At 43.5% G+C, this 24,035-nt stretch overlaps 1 protein-coding gene across 1 annotated transcript in view; it reads right to left on the reverse strand.

Moving 5' to 3' along the window:
* MGAT5 (mannosyl (alpha-1,6-)-glycoprotein beta-1,6-N-acetyl-glucosaminyltransferase) overlaps window positions 1–24,035 on the reverse strand; it is a 118,804-nt gene that overhangs the window by 13,772 nt on the left and 80,997 nt on the right. The window contains exons 9-12 of the mRNA XM_018563039.1: window positions 20,943–21,077; window positions 14,814–14,947; window positions 11,543–11,676; window positions 1,147–1,296 (exon numbers count right to left, since the gene is read on the reverse strand). Coding sequence (XP_018418541.1) covers window positions 1,147–1,296; window positions 11,543–11,676; window positions 14,814–14,947; window positions 20,943–21,077 — 553 coding nt within the window. The remainder of the gene's footprint in view (window positions 1–1,146; window positions 1,297–11,542; window positions 11,677–14,813; window positions 14,948–20,942; window positions 21,078–24,035) is intronic.

The raw sequence follows: 24,035 nt of genomic DNA on the forward strand, positions 1-24,035 counted from the left end.
CCGCCCCCCCCGCCAGAGTCCAGGCTTGTGTGCCTGGACTCCAGCTTTAAAAACAGAATGCTACATTGATGCAGAAACTCTGGAAATCCTATCCTTTGGCAAGTAAAGCATTAAGTAATTCCACTTTATTTTGCCATCTGAATTGTGTTCCCCATTAAAAGCATGCTGCAAGACATACTGTACCTGCAATTGCCTTAAAAGATAAGTGCAGGCAGCTCTTCTCATAATTTTTACTGTCAGGGGCAGTTTTACCAGTCTGGTAGATCACTTTCTAGTCCGTGCAAACGGAACACATTCAGCTTTCATAATTACCATATTTTGTGTTCCATAAGACGCAGGGAGGTCCGGTGCGCCTTATGGAGCACTTAACAGACCGTAGCTTCTGTCACAGCTTCTGTGACAGAAGCTGCAGTTAGTGACTGTCTCAGTTATCACACAGAGCAGACGAAGAACGGCCGTTCTTAAGGTGGCCATACACTTTACAACCCTCGCAAGACCTCAGTCTTGCGAGGGTTGTAAAGTAATTTAAAAAAACGTACGATCTGCCCATCTTGGACAGGCAGATCGTACTTGCGATCCAATGACTGCAATGCTGAACGGGTAGTGTGCGCGTGCGCACACCGGCCCGTTCGGCATTTGTCTCCCGAGCACCGGTCAAACTGGTTTTCAAGCATGCTCCTTAGACAAAAGACGTGCGACCGTAAAGTAGAAACGGTCGCACGTCTTCATTCACACTGCTCGATTCTCGTACGATCGCGGGATTTCCCACGATTCACATACGAGAATCGTGCAGTGTATGGGCACCTTCAGTCTGCTCTATGGTGATCTTGATCACCGCCGCTGCTCAGTTTTAATACAAGTGGTCTAATCATATCACTTGTATTAAACAGGCAGTGGCTCCAACTGTACATTTAGCTCTGCTTTAGCAGGGCTAAATGTACAAAAAAACTACTCGCCCGGCGCCCGAAACTGCATGTCTCGGGCGTCGGGATTCGCTCCATAAGACGCAGGCACATTTTGCCCCTCCTTTCGGGGGGGAAAAAAGTGCGTCTTATGGAGCGAAAAATATGTCCATTGCAGCTACAGTAATAAAACCTTTCCTGTGCGATCAAGGTCCATCTCACAGCGAGGAAACTGACAACTCACTTTAGTTTCCCGGAGCAGAAACTGCAGATCCCGTCCACTCAAGATCCCATGATTCTTCACATAATGGGGCATGTGGACCATGCCCTTCTCGTGGACAGTGCCGTGTACCTCCATGTAGGTGTGGATGATGTCCAAATACGTGTTCTTGTCCTGTGAAAAAAAAAGACAGCACTAGATAAGTACATGTAAATGAGGTGACTGCACAATTCCACCCCAGATGGCAGTTGAGGGCCACCAGAACAGCACGAGAGCATCGTGACTAGTAATGTAACAAGCGATTGTGGGTAAAAAGCAGAGGAGGCGGCATTCATTGAATGTTGCTTCAATTGGTTTTATTCTTATAAAAATAAGAAAAAAAAGCGGACAAAGCACCTTGTCCTTGTAAAATATGCATTTGTATATTCTAATAGTCTTAAATGAAAGGTACTGAAGAATATACTGTTTCATGCCAAGGTGAAAACAGATCTAAGCAAAGTAAATTGCAGTTCAACAATACCTGACTGCATAAGTATACACACCAGTGACAAAGTCTACTGTGATTCAGGATCAGTTTTCCCTGGCCTACTCACTACTCCATTCCCCTTAGTGTATCTAAACCTGAGAACATACATGTAATATACTGCAAGCTGCATTACATTATTTGTTATTGGGTTTAGATATACTTTAAGCTTCCCTCCATATGGTCCAGCCACTAAGCCACCAGGCTGACTAATCTCTGCATTCATTCTTTTCTGCGGAGGTCTGGGTGGACGGATGGATAGATAGATAGGATATACCATATGGGTTTGGTTAAACTGCAGACAATTACTCTTAAGGTGACCTCCAATCAAGGTTGAGGAGGATTTAAATGGGGGGAAAATATATTGTAAATATATATACACAACGAGATAATCAATATTACTCACGTCACCTCACAGTGGTCATAATGTTATGTCTGATCGGTATGTATAAATTTACACACACACAAACTTGTTTCCTTGTATTGAGCCTGCATTGATCAATGCAACTACAGTAGTGTGAACTTATGTGCAAGACCGGTCTGTCACCTGTACTGAGCAGTCAGATTCTCCGGTGGAAATCTGGCAGTACTTTAAAAGCAAACTCAGTCGATTTATATTTCACACAGATAAATGAAGCCCTTGTAGTGCACACAAGGCTTTTAGGTTCTGATCTTTTCTCCTGGTCAGCATGTCATTGCCACTGAAGCATCCACATGGACCAGACAGAGCTATTGCCTTATTAAAGTGTACCTTTACCTTAAGCCAATACTTTTTTTTTTTTAATTGAGCAGGGAAGGGTTAAAACTCCCGCCAGGTTTCTCCTGCAATCCATAACTCTGTTGGGGAGATTTAGGGTGGCCATAGACTGCGAACTTCAGGCGGTTCTTGCGGATCCGGTTGAAGTTTGCACAGTGGGTGCTGTACCCTTTTGGCCAGCATCCCTCGATCAGCCTATCGAAGGAGCCTTTGTACAAACAGAGGCGGCTCCGTTAGGGTATTGAGACATTGGCCGGCGGCTGCTGTCCAAATACAAAAGAGACAGCGTGGGCTCCCCAATTAACACGCTCATAGCATTGGAGGAATCTGCTCCATTTTTATCGTTCAGCCTGCGGGTTAAACAAAATCAATAAATAAGCAAGGGTGAAGCTCTCCATACACTGTCTCTTTTCTTGCCAATGGTCTCACCAGACAGGGGGAACAATCTAGATTAACTCTCACTTCTGTGTCACTCTTGCAAAGGAGCCCTGGATTGCAGTAAAAATCTAATGTGTTCCAACCCTTTCCCACTCTACCCACAACTGGACATGCACTTTAAATGCCAGCACCTTGGATGTCACTGCAGCCTTGCAGGGCCGAGATGCGGCATCGGCTGTTTTCTCAGTGGCTGTGCAGCAGCTGCCTCCAATAATACGGAGGATTTATGACATGTGGAATGATTTTTGGATAGAGGTTGTAAACTGCTTAAGCCACTGGAAACCACTTGTGCGATTTACGGCTTGCCTCTGCCAGAGCTTTTGGTAAGAGTAATATTTAAACAGAGCCTTTGTGAACGCCCACGGGCTGGTTAAACATTTGAATGCTGCCATGATGTTTTTATATTAAAGTACGTTCGCCTCTGTCACATTTCCAGCGTGTAACAGGTTTAACAGGCATAACTTCGGCAGGATTTTAAATGCTTGGAGTAAACAAGGGTGAAGCTAGTCCAAAACCAATATGGCAATTATATACGATGACAATTATATTGTAAGTAAATTGTTATAAGTTCAAGTTGGATTTGTGCCGAGAGACTTGTAGCCATTCTTTAATGTTTCAGTCTAGACGCTGGCCTATCTTGGACGGCATTGTTGCTGTTGCTGAGAGCAGACAGCTTTTTAGTTGCTAAAAAACTCTTTAAGAGTATGTTATTCCACTTAGGTGGCACAGGTCCCCTGGTGAACCTGCCCTAACAGGATTCCATGAAGCCGCTAGCGCTTGGATGACAGTGGCTGGACAGTGTTGTAATGCAAAAAATCCAAGGAGAGTGAAAATCAAAAATTTAAATAAAAACGTTTTTTTTTTTTTTTTACACCAATTAATTAAAGTTCATCTTCAAGGCTGCAGATTAGCATGGAACCATCGCACATGAAATAGATAAGGATAGGGAGAAGTAAAATCACATAATGGTAGTTAGCACTTCCGCCTTGCAGCACTGGGGGTCCCCAGTTCTGGTTCCAAACAGGAAACTATCTGCAAAGTTTGCATGTCCTCCTTGTGCTGGTGTGGGTTTCCTCCCAGACATGCTGAAAGGTTAGTTGGCTCCTGTCTAAAATGGGCACTGGTATGTGTGATAGGTAAATTAGATTATTGTAAGATCCTTCAGGGCAGGAACTGATGAGCACCAAGAATAAGATGCTGCTAGTTTTTAGTACTGAGAATAAGTGCAAACTCAGAATCTCCTGCAAGTACCACTAAGTTCCAAAACATCCTCTATATAAAAGAACCCCCCACCAGCATGTAACCCTCCTTTAGCCAACCACTAAATGAATGCCTTAGCACCGCTACTCTTAATGCACACAGTTTGCTGCTGACTTTTCAAAGCAAAAGATATTGGCAGTGAGCTCTAAGTTGCGAAAGCTACTGATCCGATGTATGTAAATCTAGACTAGGATGAAGACTTATCTAGTAACAGATCAGACGTATTTTATTAAGATCGAGATAAGAAGATAAACCAAGGAGCTAAAGCTGGTCACAGACACTAGAGGACGACTGGACACGTAGGCATTCTCTGACAGTCCTCATTGATCGATTCACAAACTAAACATTTGAAATGTAGCTCCAAGCATAAGAATGTGGTGGCTGCATTTTCTTTAAGACTCCCCCCCCTCCCCCCCTCATTTCCACCTGGTGATCCTGTCAGTAACACACTTCTTGTCATAGGGTGACAACACTCACTCTTACTAAAATAGAAAAAAAGAGATTGAGAACACAGAGTCCTCAATCTTTTTCTGTATCCCCTGTTATCAATGAACAGGAATCCTATATACTGAGTCTGTTCAGTCATAACATGAGGACAGAGTGTGTTTACTATAACTACAATCATGAACAGGAGGGGATGTAGATCATTTCCCATTCATTCATAATTGAGGATATAGTAAACATACCATGTCCTCAATTATCTACAAACACTCAGCGATCACTGACTGCTGCTTGCACCCGCTCTCCTCTGACACGCTGTCACAGGAGGCTGAGCGAGCGGTGCGGGAGGAGAGCTCAACCTCCTGTTGACAGCGCGGCCTGTCTTCACCCCCACACCGCTCTGCCGGACTGTGATGGGAAGATGAGCGCTGTGGGAGGAGAGACACCGGCCGCTCACAGCGCTCTCCTCCCGCAGCGTTCGGTCGGCTGTCACAGTTTCTCTCCTCCCCGCTGGGACACAGAGCAGCGCCAAGCGGTGAGGAAAGAAAGCAGGGATTCGCCGTTGTATTGGCAGGAAAATTGCAATTTTGCCGTTTAGCCAAAAGTGCCATTTTCTGTCCGAAATGTTTCGGCGGCCGATATATTGGTGCATCACCAGTATCTATGGAGTAGCAGCATTTTCACTCAAAAGTGTTAGGACTACAGAACACTTTCCCCTCTATTCATCTTCATAAAGTGGGTTTGTTCTGCCTCTACCATCTACGCATTGAAAGTGTGATTTCTGTAACTTACAGTTGCGAGATGGCAATAACTCACAATCTCAGTTGGCATCAATCTATAGGACACCTTGAAGATCGTTGAGTAGTTTAATCCAAAAACTGTGCAGATATTTAAAACAGCGAACATAGGATAGTTAAAAAAATTATGTGATCCACTCAGCAAAGGACATGCGGACTGGAACATAATGAAGAGGTGGAGCCATCTACACAGAGGAAAACCGAACTATGGGGAGGGGTGGAGACGAATACCAGAGACAGGAGAAACAAATAATGTTAAAGGCATATCACAAGGCACGTGTAACATGTCAGGTGTATTCTGCAGTCCACAGATCGCTGGGTACAATGTAACTGATAACTTCCTGTGCAGCAGTTATCAGCACACCAGATTTTTGGCAGTATCAACAGGTTTTTTCTTTTTTTTAACTTACTGAACACCTATAACAAAACTAGAGGTGCACCGAAATAGAAATGTAAAAACCGAAATAAAAAATATCGTCAGGCTGAAACCGAAAATGTTTTTTTTTTTTTTTTAGATTTTATTTATTTTTTATAAACTTGAAATAAATGTATTTATTAAAGTTTTTTTTACTTTTCTTTTAGGGGCTTTGGGGAAATATTAGGGGTCTAAAACAGGCCCCTGATATTTCCCTTTTAAAATAGAAGAGATTGAGAACACAAAGTCCTCAATCTCTTTTTCTGTATCCCCCGTTATCAAAGAACAGGAACGCTCAGTATAGAGGATTCCTGTTCATTGATAACAGAGTGTGTTTACTATAACCACAATCATGAATGGACAGGAGGTGATGTAGATCACTTCCCAATCATTCATGAGGAAATAACCATACCATGTCCTCAATTATCTACACTCAGCTATCACTGATCACTCGCTGCTTGTACCCGCTCTCCTCTCCGACAGCTGTCACAGAAGGCTGAGCGAGCGGAGGAGGGAGAAGAGCCCAGCCTCCTGTGACAGCGTTGTCTTCGCCCCCACACAGCTCTGCCGGACCGTGATAGGCAGCTGAGCGCTTTGGGAGGAGAGACACTTTCTCTCCTCCCCGCTGGGACACAGAGCAGCGCCCAGTGGGGAGGAAAGAAACCTGGGATGCGCCAATGTATCGGCAGGAAAATGGCACTTTTATGCATTTAGCCAAAAGTGCCATTTTCGGCCAATATGTTTCAGCGGCCGATATATCGGTGCATTCCTAAACAAAACCCTTTCAAGGGTATATTATATAGGCCACAAGGGGGGGCAAATTATGCATTGTTCGGGTTTACATCGACCTTAAAGGAGAAATCACTCACCTCATAGTTCTAGCCCACCTGTGACAATGCGACTGTCACAGGTCGGCTCAGTAGATCGGGAGGTGAGCGAACACATACCGGCGTTCGCTCACCTCTCGATCCTGTCACCACTCTCTGCCGTGACAGGGGGAGGGGCTGGATTCCTCCCTCCCAGCTCCGATCCTCCAACGCTGACTGGCGGAACGGACGAGGGAGGGGGCGGGTACAGCTGGCTCTGCCTGTCACGCAGCTGGGCGGATCCCGGCACAATTGTCGGGATCCGCTTCAGATGCGGCGTCTCAGTATACCACGAGTAGTAGCTTGCGGTATACTGAGCCTAGGGTGACGGGAGGACGCTAGTTTGTGTCCTCCCGTTACCCTGAGAACTATGGGGAAAATATTTAACCCCATAGTTCTCCTTTAATGCAAAAAATGTTAGCATTCACATTAGAGGTCCCTGGAAGCTCACCCCCAGACCGAATCTTAAAGAGAAATTCCACCTCTGGCATAAAAAAGTAGTAAACGATCATTAGATTGATTTTAGTGCAATGTGCACTCAATTGTACTGCACACATTTTTGCAATGGATTCTGCAGAGCATTGTACTCTCGATTGGCGTGTCGGGGGTGCAATGCAAAGGCCTGTGTAAACCAGCCTATGAGGTACATACCTGAGAGAGGAAGTGCAGCTTGAACTACAGGACGGGGAGAAGCAGGATGCTACCCAGTTCGCTCTACATAGTTGGCTATGGCGGCAGGCTATGGTGGCAGAAGGGTCTTTTTTTTTATCCCAGGCATAGATGAGGTGAGTAAATTCAGGTGGGGGGGATTGGGTTTTGGGGATGGTACTTTATACCACGTATCAGGTTACACCCATATTTAGCAATTTAAAACATGAATTTGGCCTTTAAAGCACCATTTTCCTGTCGGTCTGCAGGTAATAGGTGCATTTTAGAAGAAATTTGGATGAATTTACTTACCGTACTCTTTTTTTCTTCCCTTTTATAAAGAGACGGCCCCCCCCCCCTCCCCAATCAGAGTTTGGCAGTACAGCAAGTGATAAAAACAACTCACAGAATTCTTCTGTACATTTTGTAACAGCCTAGTGACTCCTGGACCCACTTATTTGCTGCTCTCTGGAGGGGAGCGAACAGCTAGAATTTAATTTTTCCTCCACGTTAAGAAAAACACCAAAACACTTCAGGTGTGACTTGCTTCCATTCCCACGTTTGATTTTGGGAGCTGGATTAAATTAAGAGTAATATGACCAATTATTCATGTTCTGAATGTATCCTGGCTCAGGCATCCAACGTAAGGGACAGTCTGTACTGTGCTGGAACATTCTTATTTTTACATGAAATTAAAAAAACCAAATCTAATTTTTAGCAAGATAATTAAAAAATATATGTTTTTGAATGCTATCCGTTGACAGCAAAACTTTCATAGCAAACAGTAGGTCTCCCCCCTACAAACAACCCCCATCCCAGGAAACACAAAACACTAGGTGCCTTTCCTGGTGCAAATAAACCTTTTATTGATAAAAATAGGTATACAAAAATATATACTAAAGGAAGCAAGGGTTAAAAAAGTAAATTGACTGATAATCCTTAGTGACTTTTCTGTAGTGGAAATGAGTTGGAGCAATTAAAAGACAATCCAAGAGCCTTGCTTTTCCCCACAGTCCAGCTCTAAGGAAGGGGGGGGGGGGTCAGCAAAACGGCACCCGGTATTTTGTGCTGGGATCCCTCATCTGAAACGGGGCAGCCTTACCGGATCTTAAACACTTTGGACTATAGGAGGGTTCGTTTTGCCGCTGATCGGTGTATATCTTGGAAATGCCGTTCTCCCCCCGATCCCTTCCCTGACAATATAACCTACCTCAGCTCCAGCCACCGATGCATCCAAGAGGCACAGGTGACATAATTGGAAGATCAAAATCCCACAAGGATGCACAACAGGATTTCAGCATTGAAGCACCAGCACGTGGGAAAGGGGTGGGATGGGGCGAGTACTGTAATAGCTTGTGCCAGGGTGCAAATATGTGCCATGGAAGGTCCAATTTAATGTACCTGAATTTGTCGTCACAGTGGCCTCTATTACCCACTGCACAGCAGCACTGAGATTAAGAGAGAGGACCTGAGAGGACCAAACTGACAGAAACAGACAGCAGATGGGTGACATCACTGTGCCCATGCCATTTCTGTGTCCAATTAGCAGGATGAACCCACAAATCTGCGCTCTGATCTGTGAATTGGAATGCAGATGATTAACATTCTCTCAGCAAGGGGCAGCAGGTTTAGGAACTGTCATCCAGAAACAGTTTTAGAGAATGCATGGCTGTTTTGCATACATTTTCTTTATTATGGGAAAGGCAAAAAAAAGCATAGTTTTAAAAAGGGGTTTTTTTATTTAGTCAGGTGAATATGAAGGACTGCAAATTTAATGTTCACTTTAATCCAACAGAGCTCCCTTATCACGTGATTGAAAGAATTTATTTACCTCCCAGCCATGCTTATGAAAGAAAAATGAATGCAGCTCTGTATTCATCAATGCCTTAAGGGTCCATTCACACTGGATCCGCTGCATTGCAATACATTTTTCAACGGATGCCAACCTAAGGGCACCAAAAACATAACAAAAATGCAGTTCCATTGAGTTAAATGCACCACCACGCCCCCTCCCGTCCCAAAAAAAACTGAGCCGGCCAGGTTTGCGTTCCAGAGGCCGAACACACTCTTGGTGTGACTGGGCACTCAATGAACATAAATATCTGCAAGGGGTTTGTATGTTCTCCCTGTGCTTGCGTGAGTTTCTTCCGGGTACTCCGGTTTCCTCCCACACTCCAAAGACATGCTGGAAGGTTAACTGGCTCCTGTCTAAATTGGCCCTGTATGTATGCATGCGAGATAGGGATCTTAGACTGGAAGCTCCTTGAGGGTAGGGACTGATACGAATGTGCAACTATGTAAAGCGCTGTGTAAATTGTCGGCACTCTATAAATACCTGTAATAAATCAAATATAAATCCTCTGGCAGGTAGAGCAGCTCTCTGTATGCACAATATCTGTGTATTTAGCCATCTGACTGGAAAATAAAGTTCCACTGATCCAAACCATTATAGCTTCCCTTTAAAAGGTAAGCCAAGCAGCATTATCTGAAGTTGTTCTTTAATGTGACAAAAAAAAAATATCTGCCAAGCATGAGTTCATGGCAAAGCGGTTTGATTTATACAGCTATGCGGCAGCAAAATACATAAATACAAGTACACAAAACAATGACTGTTCATCCGAGACGCAGGCTAAGATGACCTTGACCATGACAAACAAATTTACAGGGGCCAAGCAAACAGCTGTTATTACAAAACCGATCCTGCAATAATGGAGATGGCGCAATTGTACGCTGCTAGTATAAGGTGGATGTTTCAGCAACAGGTCAAGCAGAAAGAGCCCTTACCGTGCAACTGTGCATTTGTGAGTCAGACATCAAGAATCTAACAAGGTCTGCTCAAACACCCCTTTACAAATCAAATACTGTAGGTGTAAAATGTACGTGTAAAAATAAAATTATACCCCTCTCCTCTGAACGGTGGAGCGTTACGCCACCGGGAAGATTCCTGAGGAATGTGAGAAGACGCTCCAGTGCCTTTTCACACGATTCTGGTTACTCTGTACTCCCCAGGATCTAGCCAAAAGGAGTGTGACATCATCCAGGCCTAAGCGCCATGGATGGAAGACTGGGGTGTGGTGGGTATAAACCTTAAATATTTATTTGTGATGGGGCCCGGGCAGTGTAAGTGGACTGTGTATCGGTTGCATGTTGTATAATGACATTGCAGTAGAATTCAAATACTCAGTACTAGGATACCCCACGGCGTTACTAGGATATTTGTATCTGTTGCACTCTAATGCTTCTATATACATGTCAAATACAAAATCTTTAGCACAAGCATTCCTTGGATGATAGGTGACAGAACTGAAGCCAACTTTTCGACTTTAGGTCCAATTTAAAGAATAGATTCAGCAACAGGGTAGCCTATGGTGAATCTGCAAGCCATCAACATTAGAGGTAAGTGAACCTTTAACCTCTTGCCGCCCGCAGTAAAAAAACGGACGGACGGCACTGCTGCATCTGCGGGTTGCCGTCTCCAGACGACAATTTTTTTCTGCTCGCGCGCAAAAGGAAGCGATGGAGAGAGACTGAGGGATTCAAAATAAGGACTTAAAGTATGGACAATAAAAGTTACTCTTGCAGTGGAGACCCCTCCGCACTAAGTATTATTTAGTTGTCTGTTAGAGGGCGATTGGAATAAGGTGAAATATTTTTTACTCCGGTAGTTTTCCTCTGCTGCATGACTTGTCGCCTGAAGGTCCTTCTCCTCGCTGCCTGACCAGTTGCAGCTCTCCAACGCCATCACATAAAATGTAGGACCAGCAGTCCAATATTGTATGCAGGGTGTCCGAGGGTCTGCCCACAACTCAATAGCTTGGAGAGCGGAGCACAGGGGTAACGAGGAAAAAGGGAATTCACCATATTATTTCTTCGACAAAACGAGCAAATGGCTCCAGCCAGGAGTTCAAATTTAAATCTATAGGCATAATCTTTCAATGACCTACAAGATGGTAAGTTCTCAAGGAGCAGGGTCCTCCTAACCCTCCTGTATTGAAAATATAGTAATGTTTGCCATCTGCAGTCTTATTACAAAGACACTAGTATGTAAATATAAGCATCTATCTATATATCGATAGAAGAAATCACCTGATTTGCTGATCTACAAATGTGTGTCCAGGATTGTACAAGTGGTGTTTCAAGTTAAAAGAGATAAATCACATCTTCAGCACAAGATGGCAGCTCATGCTCTTCTCTACATTTACGCAATTTGAGAAAACAAAACTGGATGCTTCTGCGGCACAACATGGTGGTGCTCAATGTCAAAAAGGAACTTACCTTCCAGAAATTATCCACTTTGCCATAAACAAGAGACTGGTTCTGCCGTTTGATGTCGCTCATGTGTCTGATGTCGCTGGCATTGAGATGTTGCTCCACCACGAACCCCAGGAAGCTGTTATCTGGTGTGTGAGCTGTATGGGTGGGAAGACAACATGCTGTAAATACTGATTCAGCTAGAAAGGGCAAGCCATTGTTACAATTGTTTAATGCACTATTACAGGTTCAAAAACCAGGACTGTTGAGAAACTGAGCTGAATGGCAGGAAGTTGCATTACACAGACTGATTAATGTCTTTGAAGACTCGTCCCCTTCCTCTTACTAGGAAACTGAAGTGTCTCAATCAGTTTGCACACGCTTCCTGCAAGCACGCATACCTTTAATCCATATACCTAGGTATCACCAATATCCAAATTTAAAGCAATTGTTTTAAATTGTTTTGCTAGTATTAAAAATGTCAAGCAGCAGCCCCGTGTAAAATAAAATGGATGAATGTTTACCTGTCTAGCAGGCTGGAGCAGTCCATGCTTTTCTCTAGTGCAGAGCTACGTGTGCCCTTGCCATCAGACACCTCTAGTTGTGTTGGGTACAATGTCTACTGCCGAGATCTGTTGTTCCTCCCATCAACCGCTATGTCAATACAGAAGAAAATAGTCACATAGCAGGCGGGAAGAGCAACAGGGCGCAGTAGGGGACACACTATCAGATACGCCTGGAAGCGTTACACAGCAGCATCTCCCGGGGCTCTGCAAGAGAGGAAAGAATGGCATCTCTGCCTGTTTCATTCTAATGGGGTGGTAAGAGTGGAAACGCTTGAGAAACTCGTCTGATCTTCATTGCCTTGTCCCTGCTGAGAATTTCCCCTCACTTGCTGACCTGGAGTCACTGTCGAAGGGACAGTAGATGGGAAATCTTTCTAATGTGGAAGGGTTTTCCTTCTGTCTGTGACTCGTGCCATTGAGCACAACCACAGACATTGTCCTACTGTTACTGGGAAAGGAAAGAAAAAATTATTGCCTTCATAGCATTATAGACAAGAATATCAGAGGTTTTTAACCCCTCTCCAGTCTATCCAAAACTAAAGAAAACATGACTGGAGTTTGGCTTTAAAACATGCATGTAACTTGCTGAAGGACTACATTTCTGTGCACTCAGGTGAGCAGACAATCTCAACAGAGGACCTGCTTGCATCAATGAATATTAGCATAACATATCCATTCACCTATTTTTTTCCCCCTTTGTCAGCAGAGCAGGAAAAACGATACAAAAGTTTGTTTTATTTTGAAGCTGAATCCCAGACAAGGTGAAAAGGGCATAAAACAAAACCGTACACCATCCTATATCATCATCAGTTTTCATCAGAAGAAAATGCTTCCAATTGTCAGCTGGAATTTAATTTTAGGCTGTCACAGCCCCAGGCAGAATTGCTAGGATAGAGAGAGCGCGATAGAGAATACAAATTTCAAGGAGAAATTGTTTGGTAACAAGTTTACAGAAATTGAATTGCTGGACAGCGCTCGCTTTACAGGGAACAGCCAGGAACAGTAATAAGTTTCTCTATCTGCCTGTCCATGTCAGTCACATCTATCGCTCAGCTGAACATGAAAGAGAACCATCTGGCAATAAGGAAAGAGACATGGAACACTGGACCGGTGTTATCCAAGGACATGACTGCGCTAAAGATAAGAAAATTAGTTAAACATTAATGATCTTTATAGATCATTAAATCGTAATGGAAAATGTATTGCTTTTTGAGGAGATAATGAAATAACGGAAAATGACTTTCACTGGAGAACAAGAATGCAACGTAATGCCTGCACTTCCAGGCGGTTCCTAAGAGCAGCATTGCAATATTTACTTTTCTGGTGAAAATGCTGCTCTGGTACCCCTTTAGGCTGGGTTCACACTTATGCGTATCGAATATGCGCGTTTGTGGCGCGTTTCGTGCCACGCATTTTACCGTGATTCGCGGTAGACAAACGCGCGTTTCCGAGTGCTACCTGGCTGTATCCCACTGGATACGCGTGACAAATACGCCCCAAAGAAGCTTCTGTACTTCTTTGGGCGAAGGGCGTTTTGCAGCACGTTCCTACGTGCTGTAAAACGCCCAGGTGGGAACCATGCCCATAGGCAATCATTGGTTTTCACATGTTGGAGCGTTTTACCAGGCCTTAGTGCAAAACCTAATCACTACTTCACATAATCTCTACTGAAGGACCAGCTAGTCTAATATCAGATAACTTAATTCCTAGGCTTTAGGTTATATACGGCATAGCAGGTAGAGCAAAGCAGCATCTTGCCCCAAAAGTATTTGAGCCCTTCTGTTACTTGTCAGTTATCCATCTCATTAAGTTGAACCGAAAATGGTTTCTATTCAATTCCTATCGTATATTTTCTTAGGTTTACAGTTTAACTGAAATGTTATCTTATTGGTATAGAGCAGCCTTTACCAACCTTTACACCTCAGAGGAACCCTTGAAAAAACGGTCAGGTCCTAGAGAACTCATCCAAAATGATCATGATTATAGAAGGTATTAAATGAAAGGACAATGAATATGGAATTCCTAGAGTATCTGACACCCCGGGCGAGTCATCTTACACACCCTCCTGATCTACATATCCAAATTATTTTCTGTAACAATGATTAATAAAATAATAATAAATAGTTGCTGTGTCTGCTTACACTAGTGATCAGTGGAGAAAGGCCCCATATAATGGTGGTCAATCAACCAGGGCTCAAAATTTCCACTCGCCCCCTCGCAATCGACGAGTGAAAATTGCGTGGGGGCGAGTGGAAATTAATCGACTGGGGGGTGCGCAACTACCGCTGCTTCTGCGGCGATCGTTCTCTTTAGTTCTCTCTTCTATGGTCGGGGTTAAGGGAAGACAGCTGAAGTGATTCTTCTCCTCCGCGGCCTAGGGTTCCCCGAAAGCCAGTATAGAGAAGGATGCTGGAGTTTCCAATAAAGCCCAACATTTTCTGCCTGTCATTTGGCAGCTGTTTCTTTTTCTGATGTTTCTTTTAAGGGGAAGCATTCCAATACTCGGGGTACTGTTATTTTTTTAAATACAAACTGCATATAGAGCTCCTGCTGGTGAATTTAATTTACACCCAATAAAAAAAAAAATTTTTTTTATTCTGGTGCGAAATAAAAGTATATTTGAAAAAACTCCCCGAGATTCACACTGCATTGGGTTAATAGAATATAAAATGAAGAACATCCCCTATAAAAACAGCAAACATTTTAGAACTCTGGAGAAGCAGACTTACGGAACATCGTATAGAACTGTTGAGGGTTTAGGTTCCACTTGCCCCAAGGTGTTTTGTGGCCTTTGGATTGAGCGTAATGGGCATGATTGAACTCTGGTTCTGTCCCAAATGAATCCAGAACTCGCAGCATACACCTGAAAAATGTAAACACAATTTGCGACTCAAACAAATAGTAACAAACAGGGTGTTCTATTGAGGTAAAAACAGATCTCCATTCCACTTCCCAAATTTCTACAACCATTAGCAGTGCAAAAACACAAGATTAAAGCCGTATTAAACTCCCGAACGTTTCTCATTAAAGAATCCAGATGAAACAAATATACATTGAAACAAATATACAAAATGTAAAGTATTTCTTTACATTTTTGCCCAAACACTTAAGTCATCATGTTTTCAGACAGCTCCAACTCTTAGTGACATTAAACCCTCAGATTTTTTTAACATAAAATACTGTAATGTGCGCCTTACTGTAATCCATGGTTGTTTCCCTTCTCTTTGCTGCTCTTCCTTTTAAATCCTCATGTCTTCTCATGCTGGGGGAGAACTTCCCTTTGCAGCTGAGTGCCTCTTCCTGTAGTGCTGGCTCAGGTTGCAAACCTACACACAGACACCATGTAGCCATTCCAGAGACAAGGCAGTCTGCTGCAAAACAGAAGTTCTGCCCAGCATGAGAAGAGATAAGGATTTAAAAGGAAGAGCAGCAAAGAGAAGGGAAACAACCATGGATTACAGTAAGGCACACATTACAGTATTGTTTTAGGTTAAAAAAATCTGAGGGTTTAATGTTACTTTAACTTCCTGTCCCGTCCAAAATCAAAAAGGAGCAGAGCAGTCTACAGCAACTGTCCATCTACTAGCATGGAGCAGGGAGGTGAAGGAGGGGGTTGCAAGTGGTTTCTTTGTTGTGTTTGTGGAGACACAGAGCTTACTAGCACACCCTGCAAGGGAAAGGAGCCACCCTAAAACAGGATATCAGGGCCAGTGCTCAGGGGATCAGCTGATTCTGCAGGAAACGTACATGAAGAAGCAACTTGCATTATAAGTGAATTAAATCAACACTCGAAATAGCTGAAAACCCTTTTGATTTTAATATCACTTTAAAAAGGTCCATGCATGTAGAAGTTGTATCCTTTAAATGTAAAGCTGAACTCAAGTCAAACAGCTAAATACACAGCTGCAATACAGGATTTGGTAGTTGCACACACATTCAAATCCTTTGGAAGGTAAAACCATCCAGTTCTAAAATGAACACAGCTCTGCCTCTTTCTGGGAGAGCACAAGTGCTGCTGTAAAGGGAGTTTCAAGAGGCTGATACCGGGTCAAAAAGGCAAGTAATTTCACTGCTTGCATTAAAAAACCAAATCAAAAACAAAAAAACAAACAAACTGTTAACGGGTAATTCCATTTTACCAGCTAAATTGGGAAACGGAAATCACCCCGACAAATAGGTCCTCTTTGCCCCCTTCCCCCAGTAGCCATACATTTGAGCGGGGCCGCTATTCCCACTCGCAACTAGTCTACATACTATACACAGCATTGCAGCACATTAATCTGTATATGGAATAATGCTCACAAATGGAGAGCTGTCATTGCTCCGCGCTCTCATATGACCACGCTGACCAATGAGAAGCACTTCTTAGCAAGGTCAGGTGACCGCACTGACTAATGACTGCTGGCCATTTGCACGTATTATCCCATATACAGAGTACCGGGCTGCTATGCTGTGTCCCATACAACGGCCGCAGTGAGGAAAGTGGGGAACCAAAGGTATGATTAATGGTGAGGGGAGGGGGGGGGGAGGGATGAGGTAGCTGATCAGGGAGAAGGGGGGGTGCAGCAGAGAGGACCAATTTATGGGGGTCATTTCCCTTTAATGATGGATACAGAGCTGCATTCATTTTTGTTATTTATATCTGCCTGGAGTTCAGTTTTAAGCATGACTCTCACAAGATCTTCTGGCAGGAGATCATAAATGATTAAACCCAAGTAGCTGCTGAACAACTTAAAGAATTAGCCACGTGCCAGAACAAAGGGCGAAGTAAAGTGCATATTACCAAGAGAACGGAATGCAGTTCCTGGATAGAAGATGCAGCCTAAAATATAAACACGTTAGGACACCTCATTGTGCCCTGTACAGTTCACATGGCCAAGTCTAAGATGGAAACAAATGATGACTGTAGAGACACAGAACTGTCAGGAGGTATATAGAGATGGGAAGAGATAGATGGACAGCTCAGGCTCAGAACTGACACATCCTACATCAGCACAGACGTCGTCTTCTACGCATCAAAAGATTTCAGGAACAAAGAGCATACAGCATTGTACATTTACAGCAGGTTTACTGGGCCCCATTATCAAAGGTGTTTCAGAGGGATGACAATGGACCTGTCACCAACACATCCCTCAATAGAACAAATATCTTTATGGGTGGGATGTTACAGCTTTATATAAATTGTACCACTCAACATCCGACTCCACAAGAGAGAAACCAATTTTCCCATAACATACTTATAAGTGAACTGGCCCTGAACCTAAAGTGGCAATAGAACTCTTATCAGTAGGTTTCTGAACTGTGGAAGGAAGTAGGTTTACCTGAAAGAGGCCAACACAAACCATGGAGAGAATATAAAAACTTTGTGTTAATTGATTTTAGGATCTTTGCACTGGACACAATTGCATGGACTGCCTGTTGGAAGGCTTTTATCCATTTGCTTGGACAAATCCATGTATATTAATGTGTGCCTGGAAGGACAGACGGGACTTGGTTTATGGAAAGATGGAGGGCTGCAGGCTAAAAAAAGTGTATAAATTATGTAGCAACCATTTACTATAGATATCATACAAGGCCTATTATGCCAGTCCTTCATAGTATACTTCATGGTCGTAATGAACTTTTTGTTACGTTCATTCAGAAATATACTGCCTGGCCCCAAAAAAAAGTCACCACCTGGATTTAGACAAGGAACAGGTAAGCGTTTTCCATTGGATAACAGGTCTAGGTTCAGCAACGTTATGTCTCCCAAAAAATGAGGTCCGCTGCCTGCCTGAATATACTGAATGACCAGGTTTTTCTATCAATTGATTTTTTCTTCCCTGATGGCACATTGGGCATATTCCAAGATGACAGCGTCAGGATTTATCGGGCTCAGATTGTGAAAGAGTGGTTCAGGGGGCATGAGACATTGTCACACATGGATTGGCCACCACAGAGTCCAGACCTGAAACCCATTGAGAATCTTTGGGATGTCCTGGAGAAGACTTTACACAGTGCTCCGACTCTCCCATCATCACTACAAGATCTTGGAAGAAATAAATGCAACTCTGGACGGAAATAAATGTCTCATTGCATAAACAATGCCACGGCAAATGTGTGACATAAAAGCCAAAGGCAGTCCCATGAAATGTTAAGAGTGTGCGACTTTTGTTGGCCAGGCAGTGAATATATCTACCTGGTTACATGACATTCAGCAAACATTTAATCCGTCTAGCAATATTTGTATACTCTGTAGGTCCACTTGAAGCCAACGTAGGACTGCTTTAACCACACGCAATCCCCAAAATGGACCGCCCATGGCAAACCCTGGGTCCACCAGTCAGTTGGTGGAGTCCGCTCCAGAGCTGAGCCAGCCCCCCACATAATAGGATTGATCAATGCTACGAGACGAGCGCGGAAATGGCTTTATGATGGGTTTATGTGTTGTAATCAAACACGCAAATTTAATTTCTGAGCACCTGGCTGATGGTGTGATATCAGTTTATGGTTGCTATATACATTTAGTTTATGGACCTCTGATGTGGCGACAGCTATAAACAGTAGTTTTACTAGTAGCCAGCTTGTCACACTGGCCTTTTGTACCCACAATGAATACACAATGTTTTACCCTTAAAATGTTGTAAGATGCATAGGGGCTGATATATAAAGATAGTGCCAAGGAGCTTAGGAAATGCCTATGTTCCTCAAGCTTCATCTAGTGGCTGTAAAGCCATGTGAACGGCATTCACACAGCTATAGCCTGCACAAAGCCTTTACACAAACGTCCCATAGTGTTTTGGTTCAGTTCATAAATCTTAACATACATAATTAGCAATAAAGGTCACCTCGCCATGTCCTTTGCAGTGTACCAGCTTTCTCACCATGCAAAATATGCATTTCACAACGCATTTCATTATCAAGCAGAACTCCTATAAAAGGACAACTGCACCCAAAATGAATCATGCCTCCTACAAAACTTTCACAAAAAGGTCCCTTTTCACAGCAGAGACTCCCACGTTTGTCTTGTCTACATTGAAGCAGAACTGAAGTGAAAGCCATTGCTAGCAGGTAGTTTTACTGGCAGAGAAAGCATTCTGGCAAATCGTACAATGTACACTCAGAATGGAGCTGCGTTGTGATAATGCAACTCATCAGTGGCAGACCAAAGAAAGTAGACCTCTGATGTGGAATAAATGAAGCAGTTTTTGGAGGAGGAGGAGGTAAGCAGGAGACAAAGAGGTAGGACTTCCATATTCAGCAAATATGCTGTACCTACTTGCATATAAGGGCAAATTATCTCACGACCTGGCAACACTAAGCTTTAAGGGGAATCCAGTTGGGCGAGTGATGGCATCAACTGGCTGTATTGGTTGGGTGGAGCTGCTAATTCTGGTAGGGAGATCGTCACTGGATGATGGTATAAGATGCTAGAGCATGAATCATGAAGAGAATGCGGAGGTAGATGAACAAGATCAGCTAAACAAAATCACAAATACCTTGGCAGGTAAAATGGTATTTCGCCCATCCATTATCTGCTTTGCTGGAGTGGAGTTATGAACCCAATAGGTGCGGCCAATAGGGCTGCAACAACTAATCGACATAATCGATTGAAAAAGTGGTCACCTTTTTCAATCATCGATTAATCGGCTTCCGATTGGTTGACCCTGTTCATGGCTCCACACACTGCGCGCCGCACTTCCTCCCCACCTCACGCTCGCCGCTGCCAGGCCCGCCACACCACACCTCCTCCCCGCCTGCCCAAATCCACAATCGGCACAGGGACGCGGGGAGAAGAAGTGAGGAGCAGGTGTGGGCGGATGACAGCTGCCGATAGACAGGCCCGATCTCAGAAACAAGTTGCTGGAAGACTGCTCAGGTAAGCCCGCACTTTCCCACACATGGTGCTCTATAATGTATTGCTGGGGTTTGTATTCCTTTATAGCGGATGGTACATTGTGCTCTATATTATACAGAGCATGAACCTGTACCATCAGCTATAGAGGAATACAAATCCCAGCAATACATTGTACGCTGTATGTATAATGTATTGCTGGGATTTGTTGTACTCCATATAGCTGGTGGTATTCTGCATTGCGCTGTATAGAGTACTACAAATCAAGGAATAATACATTATACAGCGCAATGCAGAATACCACCAGCTATAGAGTACAACAAATCCCGGCAATAATGCATTATACAGTGCAATGCAGAGTACCACTAGCTATAGAGGACTACAAAACCCAGCAATAGTACATTATACAGCGCAATGCAGAATACCGCCAGCTATAATTATATTATTGCTGGGATTTGTTGTATTCTGCATTGTGCTGTATAATGTACTATTGCTGGGATTTGTTGTATTCCTCTATAGCTGGTGGTATTCTGCATTGTGCTGTATAATGTACTATTGCTGGGATTTGTTGTATTCCTCTATAGCTGGTGGTATTCTGCATTGCGCTGTATAATGTACTATTGCTGGGTTTTGTAGTCCTCTAGCCGATGCCATTCTGCATTCATTGCTGTATAATTTTACACTTTTCATTTCACTATATTGCACACCAGTTTTGTTTTTCTTTTTTACTTCCAGCGCTCCAAGCTTGATCCTGTGATGGACTGCAATCTCAATACAAACTAGTAGTCCATCACTGGAGCCATTTTTTATCCAATTAATCGAACTTAATAAATCGGCTAACTAATCGATTTTGAAAATAATCGTTAGCTGCAGCTCTAGTGGCCAACAGTTAACATGAGGGCAGGTTTTGAGAATTAGAGTAACAGCTAAATCTATGATAAAACAGTTGTGATAAAAGAGGCTCCAATATAGATAAAAGCTTCACCCCCTGCTGTCAAATGACATTTTTATGCATGCCACTTACTGATAGTGCACCCAGGATGGGCCAAGAGTCTTCTTGAACTGAGCCAGTCCCACAATATCGATATAGATGAGTTCCACCACTCTATCACCCTGGGTAGGGCAGCCTGATCGGTTTCCCACAACCTTCTTCATGATCCTGGTAAAATAATAAAAGAAGCTTGAGAAATGATCATATGATGAATTATACTATCTACAGCTAGAAAAGTACTAATGTCGGCACTTCCTGTTCAGGCTCACAACATTCTGTCCCAGATTGTAGCCCTGTGTTGTCATTCTGTCACATGGGCTTCTGATGGAGACTGTTTTAAACCAGATTACAAAAAGGCATGGTACACTGTCACCGATTAGTAACCCTAACCGAGAAATGCCATGCAGCCATCGCTGGTGTGCATGTAGACAGGAATGGTCTACAAGGATGCTGCAGGAGAGGAGTAGCACAGAGGCGCAACAAGAAAGGTGAAAATAAAGATTTTTCGGTTAGGAGTCGACTTACAGCTTTAAACTGGAAGGTCAACAGACATGCCTTTCAGGTAAACGCAGATTAATTTAAGATCTTCAAGTGTGGCTCTAAACCAGGGGTAGCCAAACTCCGGCCCTCCAGCTGTGGTGAAACTACAAATCCCATGATGCATCTCTCTCCGGGAGTCATGTCTGTGGCTGTGAGAATCTTGCAATGCCTCATCGGATTAGTTCCGCCACAGCTGGAGGGCCGGAGTTTGGCCGCCCCCTGTTCTAAACAATCAGATTCTTCAAGATCTTTATAATCTTGAGGGACTAGATCAGCCTTCTCAACTAGGGATCCACCTGAGGTTGCTCGAGTTTCTGTGAGCAACCAACAACGGTGAACTGACCTCCCACCTACGATGACCGAGACAAAGGGGACATTTTACACCAAGCACCAACTAATGAAAGCACTTCACTGGTCACTAATGTTTGGGGAAAATCACAATTTTTACCACCTTGGTTTCTTTTTTGTTAACCATATTTCAAGACCATTTCGCTGTCCAGGTGGGGGTGGGATGGTAAAAAAAAATAATACATGGGTGTCAAATACACTAGGGGAAGAATTTATCAAAACTGGAGCAGCTGTGTGTGACAACCACGGTCTCTCTTTAGTTTGTTCAGGTAAGATTTAGGCCCCATTCACACTGAGCGGATTGCCGCACGATTTCGAAGATTGCCGGCCAATGATTTTCAATAGAGCTGTCTTAATGTACAGCTCCATGTCGCTGGTCGCAACTGCAGGACCCTTTTGGCGGCTGTCGCGTGATTTTTCAATTTTTTTTAATGCAGCCCGATGGTGAAGGTCGTGCTACTGTCACTGGATCGTCGCTCCGACAGTCGCGCTATCCCGGCCGCGCGGATCCGCTTCAAAAGGTATGTTGCTTAGTGTGAATGGGGCCTTAAAAATGAAAGAGGAGCTGATTGGTTGCTGTGCACAGCTACTCCAGATTTGATAAATTCCCTTCTATGTCGCAATTCTACTTATAAGGTTTCTACAAGTTATTGATCACAATAATAAGCGGTGAGCTGTAGGTAAAGTAATTTTTAGCAGAGGCTCCTTAGACCTGAAAACGGTTTCAAAAGGTTCCTCTGGGGTCAAATTTTTTAGGAAAAGTGGACTAGATCAGCAACAGACATTTTCAGTTCCTTCTTTCACTCTAAATTTTCTCTTCCTCCAGACAGCCAGGCTGGAGCCTCTCCAAAATCACAGAGACAACAGTTAATCACTGGAGATTAACACGGCCATGCAGTGCATACAAAGGCAGACTTTGTAATATAATTTAGTGGCCAACTACTTAACCTTTTGCAGAAGTCAGCTACAGCAGGGTGGCTGTCAACGATATTTGAACATCATTACAAGATGTACAGACAGGAGAGGCAGATGTAAATGGCGTAAGAATGAGCTTTGTCTAGCAGGTCTGACTGAGCCAAAACACAATCAGATATGAGATGGTTCCGAATGGAAATGATCACAGATCAGCGCTCTGCAATAAAAAACTCCATTAAGCCCAACATGCATCTAATTTCTCTTAACAGAGCCCTTTGATTAAAAAAAAAAAAAAAGGGGACAAAAAAACAAGATGCCTCTCACCAGCCATCACTTTTGCATTTTATAGAGCGGGTAAAAATCAAAACTTGTCACATTTTTATTGCCTTTTTGTCCTCTTTAAAGGGCTTGTTCACACCAAATGCAGACCAGATCTGCATTAGTTTCTGCACACATAGTGCAGTTTGTTATACTGAGTTTTTTGCCGCGTATCGGGCAGTTTTTGGTTAAAATAGATGTTTTAGTTTAGAATGAGCTTTCAGTGTTCCAGGGCGTTTGCATGCGTTTGAGGGTGTTTTACCTGCTCTGGAACACATGCAAATAGGGCTTGCTGCAGTTTTTTTTACATGCTCTGGAACTGAACGCAGCGTTGTGAACTAGAGCCTAAAATACCATTGGAATACATTGGACGCAGTTTTGATCCGGTCTGTAACTGCTCTGCTCCTGGAACGCGCTTGGTGTGAACAAGGTCTTAGGGAGATTTTCACTAATTTCCTATCCCAGTGACATCAGGACAAGAAAGACAGAACAAAAAATGCCAGACAGATCTTCTATCCCTTTGTCCATTGTACCAACATGTTTTTGTTACAGTCTCTGCCCCCATCAGAGAGATGCATCATCACTTCCTGTTCTTGTGGCATCCCATCACCAGAACAGAAGAAAGGGAAAACCTCCTTGAGGGCCCATTCACACCATGGCGTTGCTCTAAACCTCAGGGGTTCGAATGATAATACACAGCATATGGTACCGCATGCTAAGTGTATTGCTATTTATTCTCAATGGCACCTCCCGACAGGTGGGCACTGCCATGCTGCACAATGTGCGTTGTGTTACACAGGGATGTAGTACATGCATTACCTACCTTTTGGCCTCATAAGGCATGTGTAGGTGCATTTTCATGAACAGGGTTTTTATCCAGGGTTATACACTCATACACATGCACCGGTTTATGAACGTAAACCCATGTACAGCTGCTTACACCTATTCACTACTTTGGGTGGCAGTACACTACAACTGGTTATCCCAGGCATGGAAATACGTCCA

This window comes from Nanorana parkeri, unplaced genomic scaffold (genome assembly GCF_000935625.1).
Source record: "Nanorana parkeri isolate BGI_ZX_2015 unplaced genomic scaffold, ASM93562v1 scaffold626, whole genome shotgun sequence".
Classification (NCBI taxonomy): Eukaryota; Metazoa; Chordata; class Amphibia; order Anura; family Dicroglossidae; genus Nanorana; species Nanorana parkeri.